We start from the raw sequence: 23,239 nt of genomic DNA on the forward strand, positions 1-23,239 counted from the left end.
CCAGTAAATCATCAGAACTCCTGGCAGAAATCCCAGATAAATACAAACTCTTCAACTCTGCCAAAACTTCCTTTGCTTCCCTTCTGGTGGCAGGACTTCTGGTGCCAGGACTTCAGGCGCGAACAAAAGCGAACATTCGTACCTTCTGAAGACGCGGGTAATGGGACCCTCTCCTACGTCATCTCGGCGGTACACAATCTGGGTGAAAGGATGCGGAAGGAGGGAGGAATAGAGCCAAGTACCTGGTTTGACGAGATTGTCAACTGGATACCATCCTGGTTTAGCGCAATGATGAAATGTTTTGTCCCACTCATTGTGTTCCCGTTACTATTTTTCTGTGTGCGCCAGGTAGGAATTTGATGTTGTGCAAAATCAATGCCTAGCTCAACAATGATGATCGTAACAATGGGCAAATCGACAAGAGTACAGAACATGAAAGATGCGCAGATCCAAACTGGGGAGTCTGGTCCCTCCATGCATCGCATGACAGCAGCATACCGCTATCCTGGGATAAGGTAAATCATTTATATATATTTTTTTTAATTTATTGTTTGGCTATATAAAACAACCTTTCAATAATTACAAAAATGAATAAAAACATATAAACATATTACAAATCAATTCATCAGTATGTAACAACATCTCAATTGATAAAAAACAATGTATATAAAACTTAATAGCAGCATTTTTTTTATCTCCTTCCCCTCATAAAACCGTTCACAATTACTTTGGATATAATTAATTTAAAAAACCTGTTGTTGCTAATCTAATTGACATTCTCTTTGCACCAAAAATCAATAGCCATAATTCTTCCATATTGGTTATCATTTGCGCTTTAAAGCAATGAAAATAATATTTACGACGTATAGCATATAATGCAGGACAGTAAGCGATGACATGTTTCAAAGTTCCTGTGGTCGCAGGCTCCTTACAAAATCGACAGATGTTCTCACTGGCATCGCCTAATAGTATATCCTTTGTATGCCACAGATTTAAACGAAAACGAATATAGTCATCTCTAAATTTTGGAGACGGATATTTTAAGATATAAGATTCTGTAACTCTAAATTTTTTATGGCCAAACTGGGCAATATTCCAGTCTTTAGAGTAGGAGCATTTTTCCAAAGTGTATATATCCAATCTTGCCGATACAGTTTAATTTTAGCTTGCGTCGGATTGTGAATTAAAAGTATCTAAGGAGATGTCCGCATCAGAAAGAATATTTATAAATGTATTTAACCAGCGTTTAGGGTATTGATGATCTGAATATAATAGATATTTACCTAAAATGCAGGATATGTCTACACATTGTAATGACAGAATACATTTCCTCAACAGAGCTATCAATTTCCATGCAATAGTACTGTATAACGATAGCAGCCCTAATTCAAAACGAATCATTGCAATGGGGACACAGGTAGGCAAGTTAAAAATTGAGCGCCAGTATTTACCCTCCAATCGATCCCACACTAAGCGGGGCAACATCGACACAGCTTCAGAACCATACAAGATGATGGGTTTGACTTTCATGGAATAAAATGATATTATATGATTGCATGTAAACTTTCCAAATGTATATAATATAATCTTAGATTGGGAGATTAGAGTTTGCAGTTTCAATTCAAGTTCTTTTTGAAACACTTTATCATTGTTACCCTGACTAATCATAATACCTAAATATCTATATATTGAGGTTGAGAGAATTTGCTCCTTTTTTATATACCACTTGAATTGAGAATATTTGTCATTTTACGATTTTGGCACATCATAATTTGTGTTTTCGTTAAGTTTATGGTCATAGCATTTTCTGCGTTATACTCCGATAACCCATTAATCAAGCGTTGCAACCCAGCTGGAGTTTTTGACAATAAAACAAGATCATCTGCATAAAGGATCCATGGTATCTGTTCTTGATCTAGTTTGGGGGCGTCAGAGTTAACATTCTGGAATTTTTCACCCATATCAAGGATAAATAAGTTAAATAAAGTAGCCGCCAGGATGCACCCTTGCTTCAGTCCTCGATATGTTAAAATGGGAGGAGTTAACATCCCATTGCGAGTAAGGCGGATATAAACTGATGTGTTTTCATGAAAGATAGAAATGAACTTGACCAGTGAATAAGGGCAGCCCAATAACAGCAGTTTATGCAACATTAGGTTGCGGTCTATAGAATCAAATGCTTCCTTGAAGTCTACAAAGGCAACGAATAGCGGATGCCTTTGCTGACAGCAGAGAGCCTTGATTGCAGTCAAAGAGACAATATTTATAGCCGTTCCCTTACCAGCCACAAATCCTGTCTGAAACCTATCTCTCATGTTCGATGAGTTAATCCACTGTTGGAGATCTCTTAAAATTAATGAAGCAAAGATTTTCCCTGGAACGTCTAATAAGGCGATTGGTCTATAATTTGAGGGGTTTTGTCTATCTTACACCACGATTTAGGGATCTTTTGGGTAATTACGACTTGAGAGAAGATTTCAAACAGGATGGGAGCCCATAGGTCCGGAAATTCTTTCAACATGGCATTAGAAAGCCCATCAGGGCCTGGAGCACGGGATCTACTAGCCTTGTGAATAAGATAAAGAATATCATCTATTGTGAAAGCTATAGAGAAAGGTCCCTCATGTTTTACACAAGGTATGCAGTTGGTAGGAGGGAGAAGAGCATAAAGACAAGAAAAATGAGAGAACCATACTGAAGAAGCAACATCATTAATCTGCATTTGACATTGGGTGGTGTTATATGTATCTGTTATTAATGACCAACATCCTGCAGAGTTTTTTGTTAGAACTTTAACCAACATTGCCTCACCATCTTTTTGATATAATAGCGAACGATAAGTTCTTCTCCAATTCCTATGTTTGGTCTTGATTGTTTTAAGAGCAGCCCAGCGCTGATCAACTGGTAGAGATTGGACTGATTTCTTATTTTTTCGAAATAGAGCTTTCGCTTTCTGCATATTTTGATTGTAAGAATGTGAGGCAACTGTAGATCTTGTTATCTTAGTAAGACCAGCAAATTGGTACATTATTTTTGTATAATCAAAATCGGAATTCCAATCATTTAGCGAGCTTTTACATGATATTTTAAGGCGATCCGTGAAATGCAATAGTTTGGTGCTGGACCATCGTAAACGGTTTCGACCAGAATTTACATCAAAAGTACCTTCCATTGTTATAGAAGACACAAGCGGAGTAATTCCTTGGTTGCCAGAATTCAATGACCATTGGAGATGCAACATATTATGATCACTAGTTGAAGATGGCAAAACCTGAAACCCCTTCAAAAGATGGAACAATGAACTGCTAACATAAACGAAGTCAATGGTAGCCACAGAATTACCCCTTTTCCATGTCGGGTGGGGAGGAGAATCCTCAGGGAATTAACCATAAACATATCTTTCGACTGTATAAACGCATTCCAGCATCGTAGTCGATCATCAGATAATGCTTTACTATTATTTAAACAATGGAGGTTTAAATCTCCCGCTAAAATTATATGCGATTGTTTCTTATATTGATATATTTTTTCCCATATACGCTCAAGAGAGCGCAAATAGGAGTCAGTAGAGAAAGCAGCTGGGTTCCAGTATGTATTAATAAGAAAGTACTGACAATCATCAATAGATAATTGGGCTAACTGGTTATACGGGGTCAAGGTTTCATGTGAGATAACACTCATGGATGGAGTTGTTTTCAACATCATCAGCAAACCAGACATTGGGCGACCCTTAATGGCAGAAATAGCAGGATTTAGAATGGGATAATAACCATCCCAAGACGGGCAATTAGCTAACCATGTTTCCTGAAGCAGTATAAAATCGTACTCTCTTAGTTTAATAGCAGCATCAGAAAAAAGATGTTTGAAGCCTCTAGTATTCCAGCTTAATAATGAGAGCTGCTTACCGAGGAGGACGTTAGACTTGGGAGGCAGAGCACCGACATTTACACTGTTGTTTGCATTGTTGACCGCTAATTTATATTACACCACAATCAAAGAACCACGAGAACTGCAATGGTATAGAGAGGTATGGGTGGACCTGGATGGGGGAATATATATAACATGCACACCTGATGAATATGCTAGAAGAGGTCAGAGCTTACAAAGCGTCTGTAGGGTTTGGATGCCAATAAAAGGGACCCCAGCATGGGATGAAGAGGTACAGGAAGCGGAGTACTATCGGAATGCAAATAATCGTAAATATTAGTTTGTTACTTTAGATGTAATGAAAGGGGGGAATGTGAGGGAGTGAAGGGCTGTTTGGGCCCCCCCATACATTCTATACGAAATGGACCACTTGCTCACGCACTTGGGGGCGGGGGGACACCTCCTTTGCCCTTATGCTAACATCAGCATAGGTGGGGCTATTGCAGGATACACTTGGCTTCCATTTTGTGTGCCCTCGACTCCATCTTTGGACTAGGCCGCACTCCGATACTACAAAAGGCTTCTCTTCTCTCTCCAACGCTGCGAACGGCGAGTGCTCATGCCCCCACCACTGTCTGAAGCTCCACAAATCCCTTTCTCACGGATGCGCCGGGGATAATTGAAACAAATAATACTATGCATCTTCTCACTCTTCCTCTGAATCACTGTCCTGTATGTGAACCGGCTCGAGCCATGACTTGTAGCTCATCCATCTCCACAAACCTGCTCTTGCCCTCTTACCCCTGCTGTTGGAAAATGACTGCCAATGTAACGCTGTGCCCTTCTAAGGTATTCTCTTGATGTACCATAAGTGTGACCCTGCTGTGCAACCCACCCCAGATTGCCCCCACTAAATGCAGACCTCCGTCATAGTATATTGTGTCCTAAAAGTAACATATGTCATTACACTCCCCACCCGCCTTGATGTGCCAGAACTGCCCAGTCCCCCAGGTTATCACTGGAGACAAGACCCCCAAACCCCTACCTCATAAAAGTCCCACTGAAACATGATGTAATCATGTATATGCAATTTATAGGTTTGCAAGATTTACTCAAAGGTATATTAATGATTGCTGTTTATTATATGTCTAGTGGTAGTTTCTCATGCTAGCTTAGTTAGTGTCAACTCTATCTCACGCGACCTAATCCTCACCCCACCCGGACACGGGCAGCTGGACCTTGCGACGCTCACCCTCCCGTCATCTGGGAAGCCTATCCTGAAGAAGCAGCGCCTACAGGAACCTATGTAACATCGCTCCCCAACCAATCCTGTACTAATATTGTACCCTATGTTAATGACCTCACTGATGACGTTATTTAGCTTTATAAACCCATGCACATGTAATGTTTGCCAGAGCGCTCTCGAGGCAGCAGAGTTCTCTGGATGCCAAATTTACATAAAGATTTGTTAACCTTGCATCCTGTTCTCTTAGTCTCATTCCCTACTGGGATGTGTCATTTATTATAAGTTGTATTGGTACTACGGGGAGTGAGCCTTTACACGGTACAGCGCAGGAGGCGAACTGACTTACCTGTGTACAGGTAGAAATTAATTACTGCCTTGATGACTGTGGTCAGACCTCTGTAGAATTTGCAAGGTCCTCGGGGGGTGGGGTTGCGGAAGAGCCATAACAGATACAAGACGCATGTAGTATGTAAATACTAAGACTGCTGTAACTGTAATTCCGGTCTGTAGGCCCTTGAACTTTACTCGATTGCACCTGGTATCACGCTTAGCAGCTAGGAGATCCCTGTAATGCCGAACCCCAAATAGAAGTTCAATTATGGATTCCTTTGCGGCCAAAGGATCTTAGAAGGACCCCGTACCATCGATTGTTGAGATTGTAGACTATGGCCCCACCTACCCTAGAGCTGGACCAGGAAGATGAAAGTCTTGTCTGCGATTGCAACTCTGCGTTCCTCCCTAGAGGTAAACATTTATGAAGTCAAACTGGATGTTAATTTGCTGCATCAAGATGTACGTTCGCTGGCTGAGGGGGTCAGTGTACCAAGCTCACTTTGCTTTAAGTACATTTTATTTTTACAATTTCTGTTCCAGAGTACCAGCCTTGCCTTTCGTCTCTCGTTATTGCACTATGTCATAGTTCTGTCTTTATGTATCAGCTTCATTTCTCTCCAGCTTGCGTTCTTGTGGCATGCCTGCTTTCCCCTGAACCTAGTGAACTTTTCATCTGCTCCCGAAAGACTGAGGACAGAAGGATTCTGACTCATCTGCACCCGCTCTGCACCAACTGGGTGTTCTTATGTGTAATGTCCAACATCAGCCGTTTAATGGATAACCCTTGCTCTGCTTCTCCCTCTAGTGTTAACAGACTACAAAGAGAACTCCTTCTTCCAGATATGCCATTTGGCAGCCTGCAAACTCAATCACACCAAATGCTGTGTCTGTGCCCATATACCTCCCCATCAGAGTGCAGAGTTCCCACTCCAGGCCGTCCCTGCCAGCATTTCCGATCTATTACTCTGCCATCCCGCGAAGCACAGTGCTCACCTGGAAAAAGCAACAAACTCTGCAGTACAAGGCCACCTTCCCTGTGGGCTTCGGATGGGAAGGCCAAGAAGGGGCAGAAGATGTGGGCACCACCACCAAATGCCAATACACAGTGCTCCAGTCGCACAGCACACCCTGGTTTTGAGGAAATGGGCACGATCTAACATGGACTGCCCTAAAGACCCACCAAACTGGACATCCTCTCCCTGTCAGACCGCAACAACTAACTTTTGCAACAATACAGCCCGCCTCCTACCTTACATTGCCTGCTGGGTATGGAAGCTACCCTTGCCTGCGTGGCAGCCAACACCAAGGCCTCTTCTGTATCTTCAGCAGCAAGGCCACCAGGCAGGTACCAGAACCCTGGAGTGGCAGCAAAGCCCTGGGTTATGTGGTGCCCGCCAACAGAGTCACCAAACAACGAACTCCCGGCAAGATCCAAAATGCTGTGACCTACAAGTTTGTGACATAGTGATCACCTATATTCCTCCGATGGACACAGCTGTATTGCACTGCAATCGTACCCCAGATGGGTGTCATGACTGTAGGTTGGGCTGTGCATCTGTTGCAGGCAATTGTGGAGGTGGTGGTGAACAAGCTGTTGTCTTATTGGAAACAATGGCTGCTGAGCAGAAGGTGTTGTGGAAACTGGGTCTCCAAAACCGTATGGCCCTCGACATGATAATTGCTTCCCATGGCGGAGTGTGTGCACTTATTGGATCAGAGTGTTTTGCATTTGTTCCTGATTCCTCTGATGAAATCTTCGACCATGCCGCTCACATCACCTCCTTTGGAGCTACCCCAAAGGATACATACAAGGGCTTTCTGGTTGGCATAAAAGGCTGGTTCAACTCATTCTGGGAAAAACTGCTTTCATGTGTCATGTATGCTGTGGGAGGTTGCATGCGCTGATTGCCATCGGCAAACTACTCTGGTGCCTCATTTCAAAGTGTGGCCAGACCCCGGGCCCTACTCGGCCATTGCTCATATCCCCCTCACATCCTTGAATCCAGACTCCCTAAACCAGGAACTTTACAGACTGGCCCGGATTAGGTGGGATGCTGGTCCACAGCCCAGTTGATGTGGCCCCTTTAAGAACCAGAGGGGGGCCGGGGATATGGCAGTCTCCACATGATATGATATTTTATTTATATTGCGCTTGTATACAGGTGTTTCAGAGTGCGACCAGGCAAAGGGAGGGGAACAGAGGAGAAAACAAAAACAATCTTACTAGGCCCAGTGACATTGAGAACGCATAAGTCAATGGGGAAGGGAAAAGGGGGAAAGTGCATGTGAGGGGGGAGAAATTGGAAAATGCAGAGCATAGGAGAAAACAAGATAAATAATAAGTAAATAAATAAGGTGATCAAAAACAGTGGTAGTGCAGCCTGTGAGTGGCAACATGCAAGGTTAGTCAGATAGGGTGGATCTGATAAGTGCAGAAGAAGAATCGGGGGACTGTATGGGTACAGATACAGGCCCCAGTGCAAGGGGTGGCCAGGAGGCAGTGCAGAAGGGTGGCAGGGTGAGCAGGTACCTGGGCCCAAAGGACAGAGGGTGGTCAGGTGCAACAGTGCCGAGAGAGAAAGCAGATCAGCAGGGGAAAAGAGAGCCAAAGGCAGAGGCGAAGAGGAACGTTTTGAGGAGCTTCCGGAACCGTAGATGGTGCTCCTCAAGTTTCAAGGTGGCAGGGAGGCCTTCACTTGTGTTTCACATATAGGTCACTTCAGTTTACTGTGGGTTTTACGTATTATTCGTTTTAACAATGTATAGTGTGACTTTCATTGCTCCTAAATTTATTTTTCATCTTGCACTGTATGTCGCTGTATATTTCCTTTTCCCTGCCTATGAATCTACACAGACTCACCTGTGACTACTACAGTTTCTGTGCTTGTGTTTATTTTACCAGTATGTGCATGTTTTTCTCTATTTTATTTCTGATCAGGACAAACACTGACTTCATCTTGCGTGCTTGTGGTTTATTTCTGCCAGGTGCTTGGGTGTTCTCCTGTGTTTATATTTTGTCCATGACAGAAGCCTGATCACTAGCCTGTACTTCCCTTGCATTTTGTTACTTCATGCCGGAATCTGTATTTGGTTGCTGCATTGATGCTTCACTATACTCAACGTTGCCTGCTCAATGCATTTTTTACTTTCAGCTCTATAATTACTCATCTGCTAGCACACTAGACATTGCCCTGCTTGCACCCTGTGTTCCTACACTGTATGGATAGCAGGCATTCAGTCTTTAGTGTGTGCTGATATGTGACCCAGCCTTCCTCTGTGTACCTGTGTTGAGTTCCTGCTATTACATTTGTCAGTCTTATGTTCTTCCACTATGTGCCCCTGAGCTGTGTATATCCCAGTATGTATGTATTCCCCTCTGTCTCTCTTGCCCCCTCTTTTCATTGCCAGCAGCCACCCCACACCCAGCTTGCCCTTTACCAACTCTTTTTTTCTTACCTTGGTGTCGTTTCTCCCCCCCCCCCTGCATCCAAGGGTACGCCACAGACACCAGAGTTCCATTAAAGTGGGTGTGCCTAGTATGTAAGCATGTCATTGAGGCTTTGCCTTGTGCCTGCAGACCGGTGCAGACAATCTTCCATGTCCAGTGTGCCTAACATACTTTTCTGGTAATAATCCTACTTCTCTGCCAGTAATATATATATATTCCTGATCTCGGACCTGAACAAAACCGATGCAGCATTACTTGGTGTTCGCACTCTTCAGTGTAGCCTGCCTGTTACCGCCAGATGGGGGACTCAGTCTGCCTGCATACACAATCCACCCTCACCAGGTTGGTTAATCCCTAGCCAAAACTGCGGCTCTGCCTGGGGTCTCCCACACAGCCTTCCCCATTTTGGCCTGCCTCCCAAGTCCACAATGAGCTGCAGTGAGTGCGAGTGGGCCAATTCAAAAACAACCCTTCTATGATTTTGTGGGACTACTAGTTGGGCACGAGGCACCCCTTCGGAGGTTGTGTCGCCCCTATATAATAGAGCCTTTGTTACAAAGAAGAAGGGACTAGCATGGTTAAGTCCTTCTTCCGTAACCACTATGAGAAACCAGAAGGTGTCTCACCCACTAGTCCCCAGGTATCCGTCATCCAGGTGGCCAGGACACTGCCATGGCTTTTGGATCCAGTTCCTGGGGGTGGATCAGTGCAGGAGGATCACCTGGGTGAGGGGTCTTCGGAGAGTGGGAGACCGGATGGTGAGACGCGGTATCCCCTTCCTTGTAACACCTTTAGCCCCATCCTTCCAGGTAGGAAATTTAGGAATTCGACCACCCCCGCCCCTTTACAACAAACACAAACTCACGGACAGCCCGCTATGAAAGAAAACAGACTAACACGCAAGCAGTATACCTGACGTGTTCCAATACAATGGTCAGACGAGGTCATGCAATAACTGACCATCACACACACACACCCGACTTCCATTACACTCCCCCCACACAGATAAAAGGCGGAGCATGAGAGCACACTGAGCGAGGCAAAACACACAAGAAACAGCAGTTTCGAGACGGCAGCTGAGCAAGAGAAGCAAGATGGCAAAACAGAAGGGGATCATAAGGAGGGAAATTCCCTTGACCTTTTCGACAAGGAACCGTTACTTTCCAGAGAACTCAAGAATAGAAAGCGTAAAACCAGGAAACCAGGCTGAACAATCCTGCATTGTATGTCGGTGATACCCGGGGCACTCACGCGTCAACAATCAAGGCGGGAAGAATCACCAGCCGCTGTGGTACCGTCTTTGGCTTCAAGAACAAAGCTGCTTCTTTGAAATCAACACAGCCGGTGAGTTGGGGAGACTGATGCAAGACCAGACTGTGTTGAAGTCAAGGTTGCAAGCAGCAACATTGTATGGCGAGTGCTGGAGAGACGCAAGTGAAGTTGAACTGCTGAGTGATTGAACTTTAAAGCAAGCTACAATACCTTTGATAGAGTCATCCGGCACTGCCTCGAAGCTCAATCGAAGGTCTCTGTAAGGTATCCAGTTGAGAAATGACAAAAGTAGATACATTTGTCTGAGCCCAGCGGAGGGAGACCAATTGAAAGAGAATTAATAAATGTGAATCGAAGTGGTCCTGCGAAAGGTCAAGCAAAATCCTGTGCACAATCGAAAGTCTTCAATTTTGATGAAGTAGAGAACGTTTTGAAAAGTACATGATTTTGGCCTGAGCCCAGTAGAGGGAGACCAATTGAAGGTTTTGTGTTAAAGTGGTTCTGAGCCAACCGGAGGGGGCCCCGGGGTGAACAGTAAAACACCCGAAAAGTTGTAAAAGTGAAAATCCTGAGGAAAGGAACTTTAATGTTTTGTCGTATTGCATCAGTCCCTCTGAAATAAGAGACCTAGAATGGCACAGAGACTTTGGCACAGAAGGCCCTGATGTTTAAGTCTTGAACTGCATCCTCGTGCTAGAGAAGCCAGAGACTTTGCTAAGCTCGATGGTGCCGCCTTGTCCCATGTAGAAAACGTGAGGAAGGGAAGCCAACGGCTTGAATATCATGACATATCATTTCTTGAATACTTTTCTTTTGCATAACATTGTTTCCCACACTATTTGTATTTAGAAGGATTGGCAATAGGTTTATTAGTATAGGCCTTCTTATTTTGATGGACTTGACTAGGAATGCAGTATTATTTGATGGTCATAGCTAGCCCCCATCTTTAGATCTTTGGAATAGATGGGTGTTTTTCAAACCCAATTGAAGTTCAATATACACCTTTGAACTGTGATGTCTTACTGGTTGAAACCATGCCTTCCCCTTACACCACTTATCAGATAATTTCTTTGAGCGAATGCTAAATCCAGAAGGAGATCGACCTCTTCCATCTCTTGGAGAGGTTTGTCTTTTTCTGGGGAGATCTGCTTCACCAAATCTTTATGATCAAACTTGGCGTCGATTCGAGTATCTTCGATACTACTGGCTTTTACCAAGGTAGTTCTCGACTTCTCTTTGTCGTCCAATGGAGCGACCTTAGAGGAATGGCTCTTCCGAGGTTCTTTCGAGGGGGTCGGGCCGCATTCTCGAAAACCTCCAACTTTTTACGGAATTCCTCCAATTTTCTGGGGGAATCCGATTTTGTCGGACATCGAATTTCTTCGTCGACTCAGAAGATGACGACGATGAGGGAGATCTATGTCTCCTCTTCAGTTTTTTTGACGAGGAAGAAGAGTGTCTCGATCTACTCCTAGATCGAGATCTCTTGGAGATTCTATGTCGATCCGATTCTTTCGAATCGGTCACTTTCTTATGCTTTTTGGACACAGCCTTCTTAGAGGCGTCCCTCCCCACCGACAGTTTACCTCTCCTCTCACAAAGGGCCTTCTCGGTCATGGACTGACAGGAACCGCAGTCGTCGGTTCGGTGACTAGAACCGAGACACCAGAGACAAACTCGGTGAGGATCAGTGATCGACATTTTCGATCCACAATCGATACACTTCTTGAACCCAGTCTTGGGTGTCGAAGGAGTTGAAGAAGATGACATTTTCACAAACAAAATCTCGGAGCACGCCGTTCACGATAGCAAAGCGATCAGAAAAACGGAACTGGAGCAACGGGCGCGGCTCGAGCTACTTATACCATCAGTGACGTCGACACGGTACGGAGACCGTCGAGGGACAATCGACGCCACGACCTCGAGCACAGCGCCCTCTGGCGAGAAATTTTTTTTCCGAAGCAGCGAAGCTGGAGGTAACGAATTATCTTAAAATGAGGAATACGTGGGAGGACACAATCCGTTCGAAAGGCGTTTTTCAAACCCAATTGAAGTTCAATATACACCTTTGAACTGTGATGTCTTACTGGTTGAAACCATGCCTTCCTTACACCACTTATCAGATAATTTCTTTGAGCGAATGCTAAATCCAGAAGGAGATCGACCTCTTCCATCTCTTGGAGAGGTTTGTCTTTTTCTGGGGAGATCTGCTTCACCAAATCTTTGTGATCCTCTGTCAGTTTCCTTTTGGGTGTTTATTTAGTGCTTTCTCGAACATCCCTTAAACTATGTTTTCCCCCTCCTTTTTACAGTATATGGATTATTCCCATGATTGTGAAGGAGAAATTTAACATCAGCACTGTAATCAGGATCAATGATTCCCATCATCGCATCTAATCCATATATCCAAGCCAGTCCAGATTTTGAGGTCAATCCTATATATGTCCTTTTAGGGGGAACTAATACTAAGTCAGTAGGGGTTAGGCATCATTCACCAGATGGTATCATCTCTGTAGTACTTTGTAGGTCAAAGCCAATAGATTCTGCAGTAGCCACTGTAGGGGCTCTGGCCTTGGGACTTAATTTGATAAACTTAATTTGGTCCCAATTGCACTCCTGACACTATATATGATGGATCAGAAGAAGGATGAGGATGCAGACTCTGAAGATCCATTTCACTGAAGTATTGATTTAAAGAAAAAGGGAAATGCCTACCTTTCCCTATGCTGTGAGGCTTCCCAACCAAACAAAACTAAAGTGCTCGTCAGTAGTCTGAATGTCTTAACAAAATCAGTCCACCATCCAAACTGACCCTTTTTGACCCTATCATTAACGTAACTAAAATCAGGAGAATTACTCCCCTTCTTCTAGGGTTGTTGCTTCTTGCAAACTTCAGTTCAGTAATCTATGTTCAAGTAGTCTCTGGTCACTGTTTTTATCAATTTGTGTAGTTCCTTCAATACTTTATGGGACTTGGATTCCGGCTTTCTTTGTTACATAATTTCCATTACGGTCTTGTTTTCCTTTTGGCTTTCTTTCTTATTAATCGTTCTCCTCTTTTCCTATGGTAAAAACAATCCAATATTTACGATTCTTTAGTTTGCCACTGTTTTCCTCTGTATGCAGTGCACATAATCTGGTCTCTCTCCAAGACTGGTCCTTGAACCTATTATCTTTTTCAACCTGATCTTCAGACTTTTCTTTCATATCGGGACTTTCTTCTTCAGCTAGACTTCCCTTGGCTTGACTTACATTAATATCATTCCAACAATGATTCTCATTCTCTCTTCTTTACGTCTATACTTTATCTTGACTGGGACGGGTAGGATTGTTTCTGTGGTGACCTGGAATGAGGAGTCTGACCAAGTGAAGGCAAGGCATGTTTGTTGTTATAAACTTTATTCATCAAAATAAATGCAATCCCATCTACCCTAAACCTAGAGGTGGTTTTCCCTACCTCAACAAAACTAAAACTCTGACCAGTCAGGAAATCTGTGACTTCCAAAGCAAAGGTACTGTCTGAGTCAAACCCCTGCTCTTTCCCAGTCACTAAAACACTAAGCTACTGAAAGATTACTTCTATTCTAACCCAGGAGAACGATTCCCTTCTCCTGGGTAAGTCTCTCACAGTTTGTGTTTCACAAAGTTCCACAAATCTCAATGGGCTAGGAGAATGGCAATTTTATGGAACTGACCAGGGAATTGCCTCCCAAAATGATCTTCCTTCTTATCTTTTGGTTTCGCTTTCTCAAGTTTTCCCAGCACCCTCCCAGACTTACTACCGTTCCCGCTAACTTCTCTCTGGGAACTATTCACAGGTTTTGCCAGGGGTCATGGGTTTGTTTCTTCTCTCCTTCGGTCCACTTGACTTCGCGGGCCGTTACTGCTGGCAGTCTGGGCGCAGGTTTCAGACCAAACAATCCACCCGTTACAGGTCACGCAACCACCACAGTTTCTCATACTTCCCATATAATCGTCTACAATGCAATTGTCTACTAGGCTGCACAGTAGGCTGGTGTTGGCAGTCTCAGCATAGATCTTGGACTGCACGGTCCACCCACCACAGGACACTCCACCACTACACCAACTCTCAGCTTTGAGGTTGTCGACTCCCAGCCGATGGATAAGATGCTTTCCTGGCGTCCCTCAGTTCGCTCTCGACACTGCGCACTGCTGCTTTGAGAGAGCCTTTGAACACCCCATTTCGAAATAGCCGGCTTTTTGGCGTCGTCCTAGCTCGCCGACTTTTCCTTCCGGATAATGCTCTCCTTGTCCCTCTTTACTGTTTAGCTTAAGTAGCTGGGACTGCTTGAGATGAATGTCAGTTTGATTGACAACAGCTGGTCAAACACTCCTCATGCTTGACGTTAGCGTTCTTGGGTTCTTCTTCATCCCAGTACCTATCCTAGGGAGATAGTCTGTCACATTACAATAACACATCGTCTCCGATTTTGCCATAGGTAAGGAAGGGTTGGGTGTTGTTTTTACCCTGTGGGGTTGGGAAATAAAGGGGCCGTGTCCCAGATGTATGTCCTTGTCCCCAGGAGGGACGTCCTCCCCACTAGATATTCCCGCATTTTACCACCCCCAGGGGGACTATCAGTTAGTGGCCTCACCTCCCTAGTCTCATGAAAAGGGGCTCCCTGCTGGGGAGAAGTGGAGGGTGTCACATCTCATAATGATTCTTATTGGTTTCCCTGTACTTTAACAATACAGTCTCTTTATCTTGACTGGGACGAGTAAGAGCATTCAAATAATGATTCTCCGTCCCCCTACCGGTTCTACCATTTTCCCTTTTACCTGTTGCTGTTAGGGAAGATGTCACCAGATTGTCCATTTGTTCAATATCATCTCTTCGTTTCATCAGGTTGGTTTCTCTGGTTCGTTCAATCTCTCTCCATTCGTGCCATCGTATAGAAAGGCTCCTCGGTACTTCGATACAAACTTGTTGCGCTTTGGCAGTTGCGGCGTGGTATCAGGGTTGTTTTCGGAACACCGGGTCCACCACAAATGTATTGTGGTCATGCCACCACTCTCTCTTCCTCTCGCTCTCTCTATCTCCAGATGTTGGGATGCCACAAGTCCAGTTTTGTGTCCCTCCCTCTCGGTGTTACAAGACACAGCTTGTCTATGTCAGCTTCTCGCAACAGGAAGCTGCGTGTCCAACCACTCCTCTGGGTCACCATGTAGGCCAATTCGTAACTCGCAAGCTTCTCTCTTGCCTCCAGTCTCCTCCCCCTTCATAAATTACGTAGCTGTGGGACCTCCCAGGTGCGGAGCCGTGTTCCTTTTTCTTGGTCTCCAATGGCTTCTCTTTTCCTCTGCATGCCATGCGCCTCATCTCAGTTTAGGGGGGATCTTTCATTCAAAGGAATATTCAGTTGCCTGATAACAATAACATGCTGGTATTTTCTTCATATAAATCTTTAGGGGATAGTTTTGCAGAAGGTATTGTTGGAATGCTCTCTAGGGAGATACTGATAGAAATGGGGGTCTGTGTCCCCAACGGGGGAATCTCTCCTGGTGAGGTACCACTTGCCTCGACCCCTGAGGAGAAGGGAAGAATTCCTACGATTCCTCACACCCCCTTCTCTTATTTCTAAAGTCCATCCTTTTCTCTTTCCCTGCTTGGCTATCTTTCGCTCCAGTACTCTACCTTCCCTTTTTATTTAAAAATGCTACCATACTCCCCATTCTTAAAAACCTCTGGTTTCTTCCCTCTAATTATCATCCGATATCCCTCCTTTTTCTATCCACCAATCTGGCTTCCACCCCACTCACTCTATGGAAACTGCTCTTCTTTCCATCTGTGACTTTCTTCTTTCTGCTTGCTCGCCTAAACAATAATCTCTTGTTTCGTCTCGACCTGTCAGCAGCGATCACTTGCTTCTTCTTTGCTCTCTTTCGCATCTTGGTTTTAGAGGTTCTGTTCTTGACTGGTTTCTTTCTTATCTCACTAATTGTAAATACTCGGTCTCCTGGGATGGCCAAACATATTCTATTCTCCCTCTCAAATTTGATGCCCTCCCCCCATCCCTGAGGGTTCAGTCTTCAGCCTGCTCCTTTTCTCCCTTTACATAATATTCCTCTAGTTTCTGTCACTCTTCCTTTGGTCTTTCTCACCTACATTTATAAGGAGGATATCCAGCTCTCTTTCTGCCCTTTTATCTTCTTCATTGATTCCACTCTTGCATCCCCCCAATGTGCTAAATCTCGAGTTCGCTCATTCTTGCACTCCCCTTTTTTAGTCCTTCTCCCTCTTCCTTTGCTCTTTTCAGAACTCGCCTGGAAACTCTTTTGCTTTACTCATCTATTTTTGAAGATGCCATTATACCGTTGTACTGTTTTTACCTGTGAAAATGCTTTGGCATATAACGCTAAAGAATAAAATGAATTACAAATACAAAGCCTTTTAAACAGGGCATTAAAGCAGTGGGAAGACCCCTGGTAATATTAAAGTGTGCAGGGAGCTATAACCAGTAGAAGAAAGAAAGAATTGAGCCATCAGCATATAAAAGATTGGTATTACCACAATTGCAGAATTGTATAGTGAAAGGTCAGTAGAATGAGGCGGACCAAATGGTGGCATTCTAACAATTGTCTTTATTGAACTAATAGGGGGAAAAGGCCTGTCTATCATTATCAGAAGAGTTTGACCTACCTAACACAGAACAAGCTATGGACCGAGTCGTCAGTAAGGTAGTCCAAAATAATGATCAGTCATCTGTCCAAAAGCGATCCTACTGTAACCCTACAACTAATCAAATATCAAAAAGGTCTCAGAGTCATTTGTGGACCAGTCGGTCCACCTCTTCATGGTCTGGATCCCTGCCCTCAGTGTCTCCTTCGCCTCGTGGTCTGGCGCCCTCTCAGAGTCTGCGTTTCTCGCTCTCACCTGCTTGGAGCCTCCGGTGCTCCACCAACAACATACATTGGTCCTCCCGTTTTTTCCCAACGTGGATGTAGAGAGAATATTCTCCCTCTCCCTCCGTCCGTCCGTCCGTCCGTCCGTCCCTCCATCCTTCCCTCCCTTCCTCTCTCCCTCCTCCCCATCCTAGTATGGTTGGCTGCAAACCACTGGGTGATCGCCATTTCTCAAATCCTCCTCTTTTCAGCATATTTGCTTTCTGATATCAAGTTGGTGTGACATTACAAGAACAAACATTGGCTTGTGGATGAGGTTTCTCTGGTAGTCTTGATGGTTCTTCATAGATGGGTTTGCGGAGTTCCTTGACGGAACAGAAATCGTTGCTCCCAAAAGGGGAGTGTCTCACTGTGAGGTCCCGCTTACTGCCACCCCTAGGGGGAATGTTGCGTAGCGGGCTCACCTCCTTAGCCTCACAGAAAAGGGCTCCACTTTGGGGAGAAGTGACTAGATCCCGTGATTCGCAAAAGCGTCCATTTCCAGAGGCCATGGTGAACTTCAAAAAAGGCCAAAATATAACCAAGAGAGTCAAAACTGCTCCCACATCAGTAATTTTACATTGCGGCCCGTGTTTCTGTAAATGGAATGACAAAGATGCACTCTGTATAAAACCTTTTCTTGTGTCCAGCTCTACTTGTAACATCTCTACATGAAACAACTTAAAAAGAAATAGAACACACATGCAAGCATCACAATAATAAATATTAACATTTTGTACTGTTTTCTCCAACTTCAAAGTTTACCTTTGGAATTCCAGACCCACGTTGTTTGGGGTAGCAGAAGACATCCCAGTTAGGAGAATGAAAAAAGCGTAAGAAGCCTGGAGAAACAGCGATCGTGCCGTGTGTTGACACCTCACCAGAAAATCACCATCACGCCCAAGCTAAACAAAATCTGGAAGCAACACAAGTAGAATTTTGTTTTTCAAAAGCTGAACCCCGACTCGTTCATGTGAAATAATTAAATAGGTAATTTGAGTAGACTAGATAGCAATGCATGTCAACAAGCTAACCCTTGGTGTGCTGATATTCTATAAATGTAGTGGGTCTTTAAAAAAATGACAAAGGGTGAAGAAAACCAATATCTAAGAAACTAACACCACCCACTGATAAACCATTTAAAAAAACAGATGCAGTGTTGAAGGAATCTACATCGATATATAAAATGAAGAAAAACACAGAAATTGATCATTAAACAATTATAAATATTTAATTCCATGCTTCCCAACATCACAATTCTGCCTCTGTGCATAATGCCAGATAGTAAGTCTTCTGAAGATTGCACTTAGCATGAAAACAAATCTATTACAGTCTTCCGGGAAAGAGCTGCTGGGAAAGTTAGAAGTATCATGCTGAAAGTGGTTGTGGCTAATGTAATTAACGGCAATTACCTCATGTAAACGGAAAGTAAGGCTCCAGCTACATTAGAAAATGTTGCCAAATGCTTATGCGCAACGTCATTCTGCAGCAGTAGCATCAGCATACAATGCAGTCAGTCTACATCACTTGCAGATAGTTATTCCTACCTACCCAAAAACGTTTCTATTTCCATGTGCCCGCACACTTGGACAGCATTGAAATCATTGCGCCATATTACAAAATTGAGAGCAAAGACAGAACCACTACACAATGGATAGTAGAATCTGTAGGTCACTGATAGCCAAAGTTTGCCCCTTGGAAGGCCTACTTAAAAAAGGTACACGGAATTGCGTGTAAACGGATGGCTTCCCCTTGGCTCCTCTAGTCACGTGAAAAGTAGAACCTAAGATTTAAAGTCAAGGTGATATGATATGGCATTTATAACCCGCCTATACACAAGTGTTGCATAGCTTGCTGGCAATTTTCACTTTGCACTCCTAAAAAAACAAAAACCCACTTCTTTTTCACCCAAAAAGTGCAGGTCAGTGGGCCCTCGGGCACCAGGAGCTGCTCCGGTAAACAAAATGTGCCCTGGCAACATGTAAGTCAATTGAGGTATCCGCTGCTGCTGCTACCACCACTGGCAACCTGCTTGGTATCCCTGGCACTCACTCTGCGGCCCCTGGCGAACTAGCCCTCACACTTTGATTTCAAAGACGGATTGATTGCTCTGTCAAAAAAAGTTGGCCTGAAATAAATCACTTTGCTTTGTATACACTATACTAAAATGCTATTTTTTCTCTATTACGTAATTTGGGAATGGGGAGCAGTTATGTGTAGACATACACAAAGGCGGCACCCCGTTGCCAAATTTTGGTCATTTGCAAAGTGGAGCGCGAATGTGCAAGGCAAAAAGCGGCATACACGTGCGACACCACATTTTGCCCTGCACATTCCAACTCCGCCATGCAAATGAGTAAACGCCACCTACAATGCACGCAATGCAGGCAGCTTTTACAATTAAACACCGTCTTCCCATGTGCGCATGGAAGGCATTGTTTAATTGTAATTGCAAACGCTTTCTTCCATGCACGCATGGCAGGCATCATTTACAATGCATCCAGACGGAGTCCGTCTTTTTGATGCTGGCGCATAAAGCGGGTGGACTGAAAATGCATGCCAGTGCAAATGCTGGGGCATTTGTATGGCGGAGAGGAATGGAGGCAGTTGAAACATAAGTTGTGTTCCAGCACCTACTCTCCGCTAAACAAATGAATGAAAATGAGTCGTGGCGTCAATGGAAGGCAGCTTTACATCTTCTATTGACGTTATATCTCAGAAAATGAGCTCCTAGGTGTGTTAGGTCCTGTTTACATTTCAAAATGATGACCGTTTGCTGACTGGGAGTCACCACCACACCCAAATCCTGAAGCAGTGCATGCTTTGCGGATTGGAAGGAAAATAAACATTTTACAAAATAGCACGTGCCATGGAATCTTCGGGATTGTGTAGAAAGTTGAATTTCTCTTTACACATTTTCTATGTGCATGTATGTGTCATCTGGGTTATTGAAATCTGCTTAAGTGTTACATTTTATTTCTTGAGCGAGACAATTGTAAACATTGTGCAAGGCATTGATCTCTGTACATTAAGGTGATTACCTTTCTATAACTCAGTAAGGAGAAAGTGATTGAGATAATTCACTGAACGAAGTGCTTGCCGCTAGAAACAGTTTTCATCCTGCAACCCATCACAATACATCATATGTGTTTTACCCAACAGGTTTCGATAAAGATTTCTTATATATTTTCAGATTAATTTAGAAAGTGGTTTGGTGCTTTGTATATCCGCTTTATTAAACAGAAACGTGTTATGCTCATGAAAGACAATCCAGAAATCCTAACAGGTTGGTGAAAAACTAAAGAGTGAGTGGCAGGAGACGCGATCTACTGGGTAAACTGGAAATAGGCCACCAACATTGGCTGCTCCACTTGACCAACATGTGTGATCTGGGGCAAACCACTTAACCTCAAAGGGCCTAACTTTCCTTAACATCTTAAATTGAGATGGCCAAGCAGCGAATTAGTTAGGTTTGCACTGTAAAAAACAAACCAGTCGAATCCGTCATCTGCCATATCAGGCTCTCCCGCCGCCCATCATAAAACGACAGGACATAGGAGACAGATGCTACATAGGATCACAGCACTTGGACTTGTAAGGCTGTAGCTTGCATATGACGACTAGACGTTTGGTGTCAAAAATGGCACCCGAAAGAGACCGCGCAACAGAGACGTTTCCAATGGTTGTTTGCTGTGTGGAAGATGAGCAAAGCTGCACACGGCATCAGGCAGCATAGGTGTAGCAGTACGGTTGGCCAGTAAGAGGGAAGAGGGGTGGCGAGAATTGAGGGCTGGGGAGAGCCAAAGCAGGTGTGGAACAGGGATTTGGAGGGGAACACCTTAAAAAAACCATGAAAGAAAGGAGAAAGTTGGGAGCAGGGGACACTGGTAGAAAGGGAGGCACAGGCAGCATTACACAAGCAGCACGTCCTGCATGACTCAAAAACAGGAAGCAAAGTAAAAAGAGAAATTAGAACGAAAAAAAAAAAGACTAAACATTGCACACGTGTCTCAACCTGGCATAAAATGGCACTACTTCAGTGTGTGAAACTGCACTTTGTATATTATTTCAGCGCCTCGCATGTGGAGCAGTATTTAGCATATAATGTCTATACCCGACAAGAGAGGCTTTAACAGATATAAGACAGTAGTAGTAACTGGCCATAGGAGGCTTTACCGGCATACCACAAACTGCTCCTTGCTTATGATGGTCCACTGGGTGTTTTCCCAGCATTAGCATATCGCGACTGAGCCCTTACATATCAAGGGAATGTAATAATAAATACATGTACATTTTGGGAAGTCACTTCCGGTGATATCCAGGGGTGCACTGGCATATAGGTTACTCCGGAGATTTCCCGGTAGGCCTCTGCACCATGGGCCTCTTTTGTGTGGTAACCTGATTTCATCAGTGCCAGCAAGCTCTGACCTGAAGTCCAGGTCAGGGGGTCTGCCCCGTTCCACTTGTGTTCATGGAGAGAACAGACATCTTTCTTTCCAACAACTACGAGGGGGTGATAGGTGATTGGTCCATGTAGGACTGGGATATAAAATAGGCCTGAGTATCAAAGAAAAATTGGTCCACAAACACATATGACAATTCATTACTTTTTGAGACAGGCTTTTTGAGTATTATCCATATGGGGTCTTGGTAAAATATGTTAAAAAGAGTGCACCAAGTCAAACTTATATATATATATATATATATCTTGCAACCACGATTACGCTGCAGAGGCAGCGGAATGTCAGTCGCTCCATTATTGTTACGCTCCGACAGCTTGGTTCTCGCCAGCCTCCCTCGGCAGTTACACTGGCTCACACCGTCCGGGGAAAGACATCGCTGTGGCAGCGTTATCGTTTCCATGGACACTGTATGGACGTCGGTATCGACCGCGTCAGCTGACACGCGCATTACGCACTACGCGCACACCGATGCCTGCCCCTTGCCTTCTTAATCCGGTTCTGCTCGGGGCTCGGTGCTGCCAATTGTAGTCTACACATACGTGTTTAGCCCTCAAGCTAAAGTCCTTCTTCAAAACTTTCAACTTAGATTTCCTGGTTTTCGACCTTACCTTCCACTTTGGACTGTTCACGGATTGCCCAGCTGATTTTGGTTCTACACGCTGTTACAACTCAGAACGTTTCCTGGACTGCTGATGGCTGTTTGAAGTCGTTTCCTATGCTTTGTAGCTTTTGGGTTCCTTCCACAAGGGCTGCATTAAAACAATCATCGCCTGACACTAGTTGCTTTCCGTAAGTGTGTTTTCATTGTCATAACTTCCTGTGATTTGCTTCTTGGATAAACACTGCCTACTCCCGCTGTGAAGAAATTACCTTCCTTGGACTTTGTGCTGGATTTGTATTCTTACATTGCAAGTGCAGTTCAGGACGCTTTGCCGTTATCTGCACCAACCCGTACCTAGTGCGTCCCTCATGCCGTTCGGGTGTTGCCTCCCTCACTAACCTTCCTGTTTATTATTTTCTCCTGTCGTTGTGTCCTTTTGAACTAGATTCCCCTCTTGGCTCCTCAACCATCTCCTTCCAGGTCAGTTGTGCATTACATAGGGCTTTAAGGGGATTTGTTTACTCAGTAGTTAGTTCCTTATTGTCCTTTGCATTGTTCTTCCAGGTTCTGTATCTGCTCTGCTATTCCAACCAACTTAGTATTCAGGTATTCATTGATCGTTGATTGTCTTACAATTATTATTCTTAGCATTGCCGTTTATAACCCTTTCTGTGGTTTCTTTTCAGCTGTTGGTCTAGCGGTGTATGTGTCTACCCCACTCTTTTATTTGATTAATACCTCTGTCTGTCTTATCATCCCAGCAGAGGGATACATCATAGAAAAGAGCCCCTCTTTTGAGAAAGCCAGATTTATTAAAATCAGGGTAGCTGAGGTCGAGACTGGTTGATCTGAGACTTCCACCACTTCTGTCCTCGAGGTCCGGTTTCAAATCTCCGAATCTTGGTGTGGTGAGTAACAATTATGCATGGATCATTCTAAAAATTACGGTTACAATAAAATTAAGATGACTTAAATAACACAAAAAGTAGAAGGGTCGTTTTTTGACTTGCCTTATACTTCACTGGATCTAGAGACTGTGCAAAAGTGCCCGCCCTACTAGCCGTGAATATTCTTTCTGGTTAATATATACATCATAGAGCAGAGTT

The 23,239-nt window shown here is 44.1% G+C and overlaps 1 protein-coding gene across 4 annotated transcripts in view; it reads right to left on the bottom strand.

Annotated features, from left to right (window-relative positions):
* CETN3 (centrin 3) overlaps positions 1 to 23,239 on the bottom strand; it is a 514,649-nt gene that overhangs the window by 328,579 nt on the left and 162,831 nt on the right. For all 4 annotated transcript variants that reach the window (XM_069627612.1, XM_069627611.1, XM_069627613.1 and 1 more), the window contains one exon: positions 17,835 to 17,985. In XM_069627612.1, coding sequence (XP_069483713.1) covers positions 17,835 to 17,878 — 44 coding nt within the window. In that variant the 5' untranslated portion in view covers positions 17,879 to 17,985. The remainder of the gene's footprint in view (positions 1 to 17,834; positions 17,986 to 23,239) is intronic.

Source organism: Ambystoma mexicanum, chromosome 6p (genome assembly GCF_040938575.1).
Source record: "Ambystoma mexicanum isolate Mex_15411 chromosome 6p, UKY_AmexF1_1, whole genome shotgun sequence".
NCBI lineage: Eukaryota > Metazoa > Chordata > Amphibia > Caudata > Ambystomatidae > Ambystoma > Ambystoma mexicanum.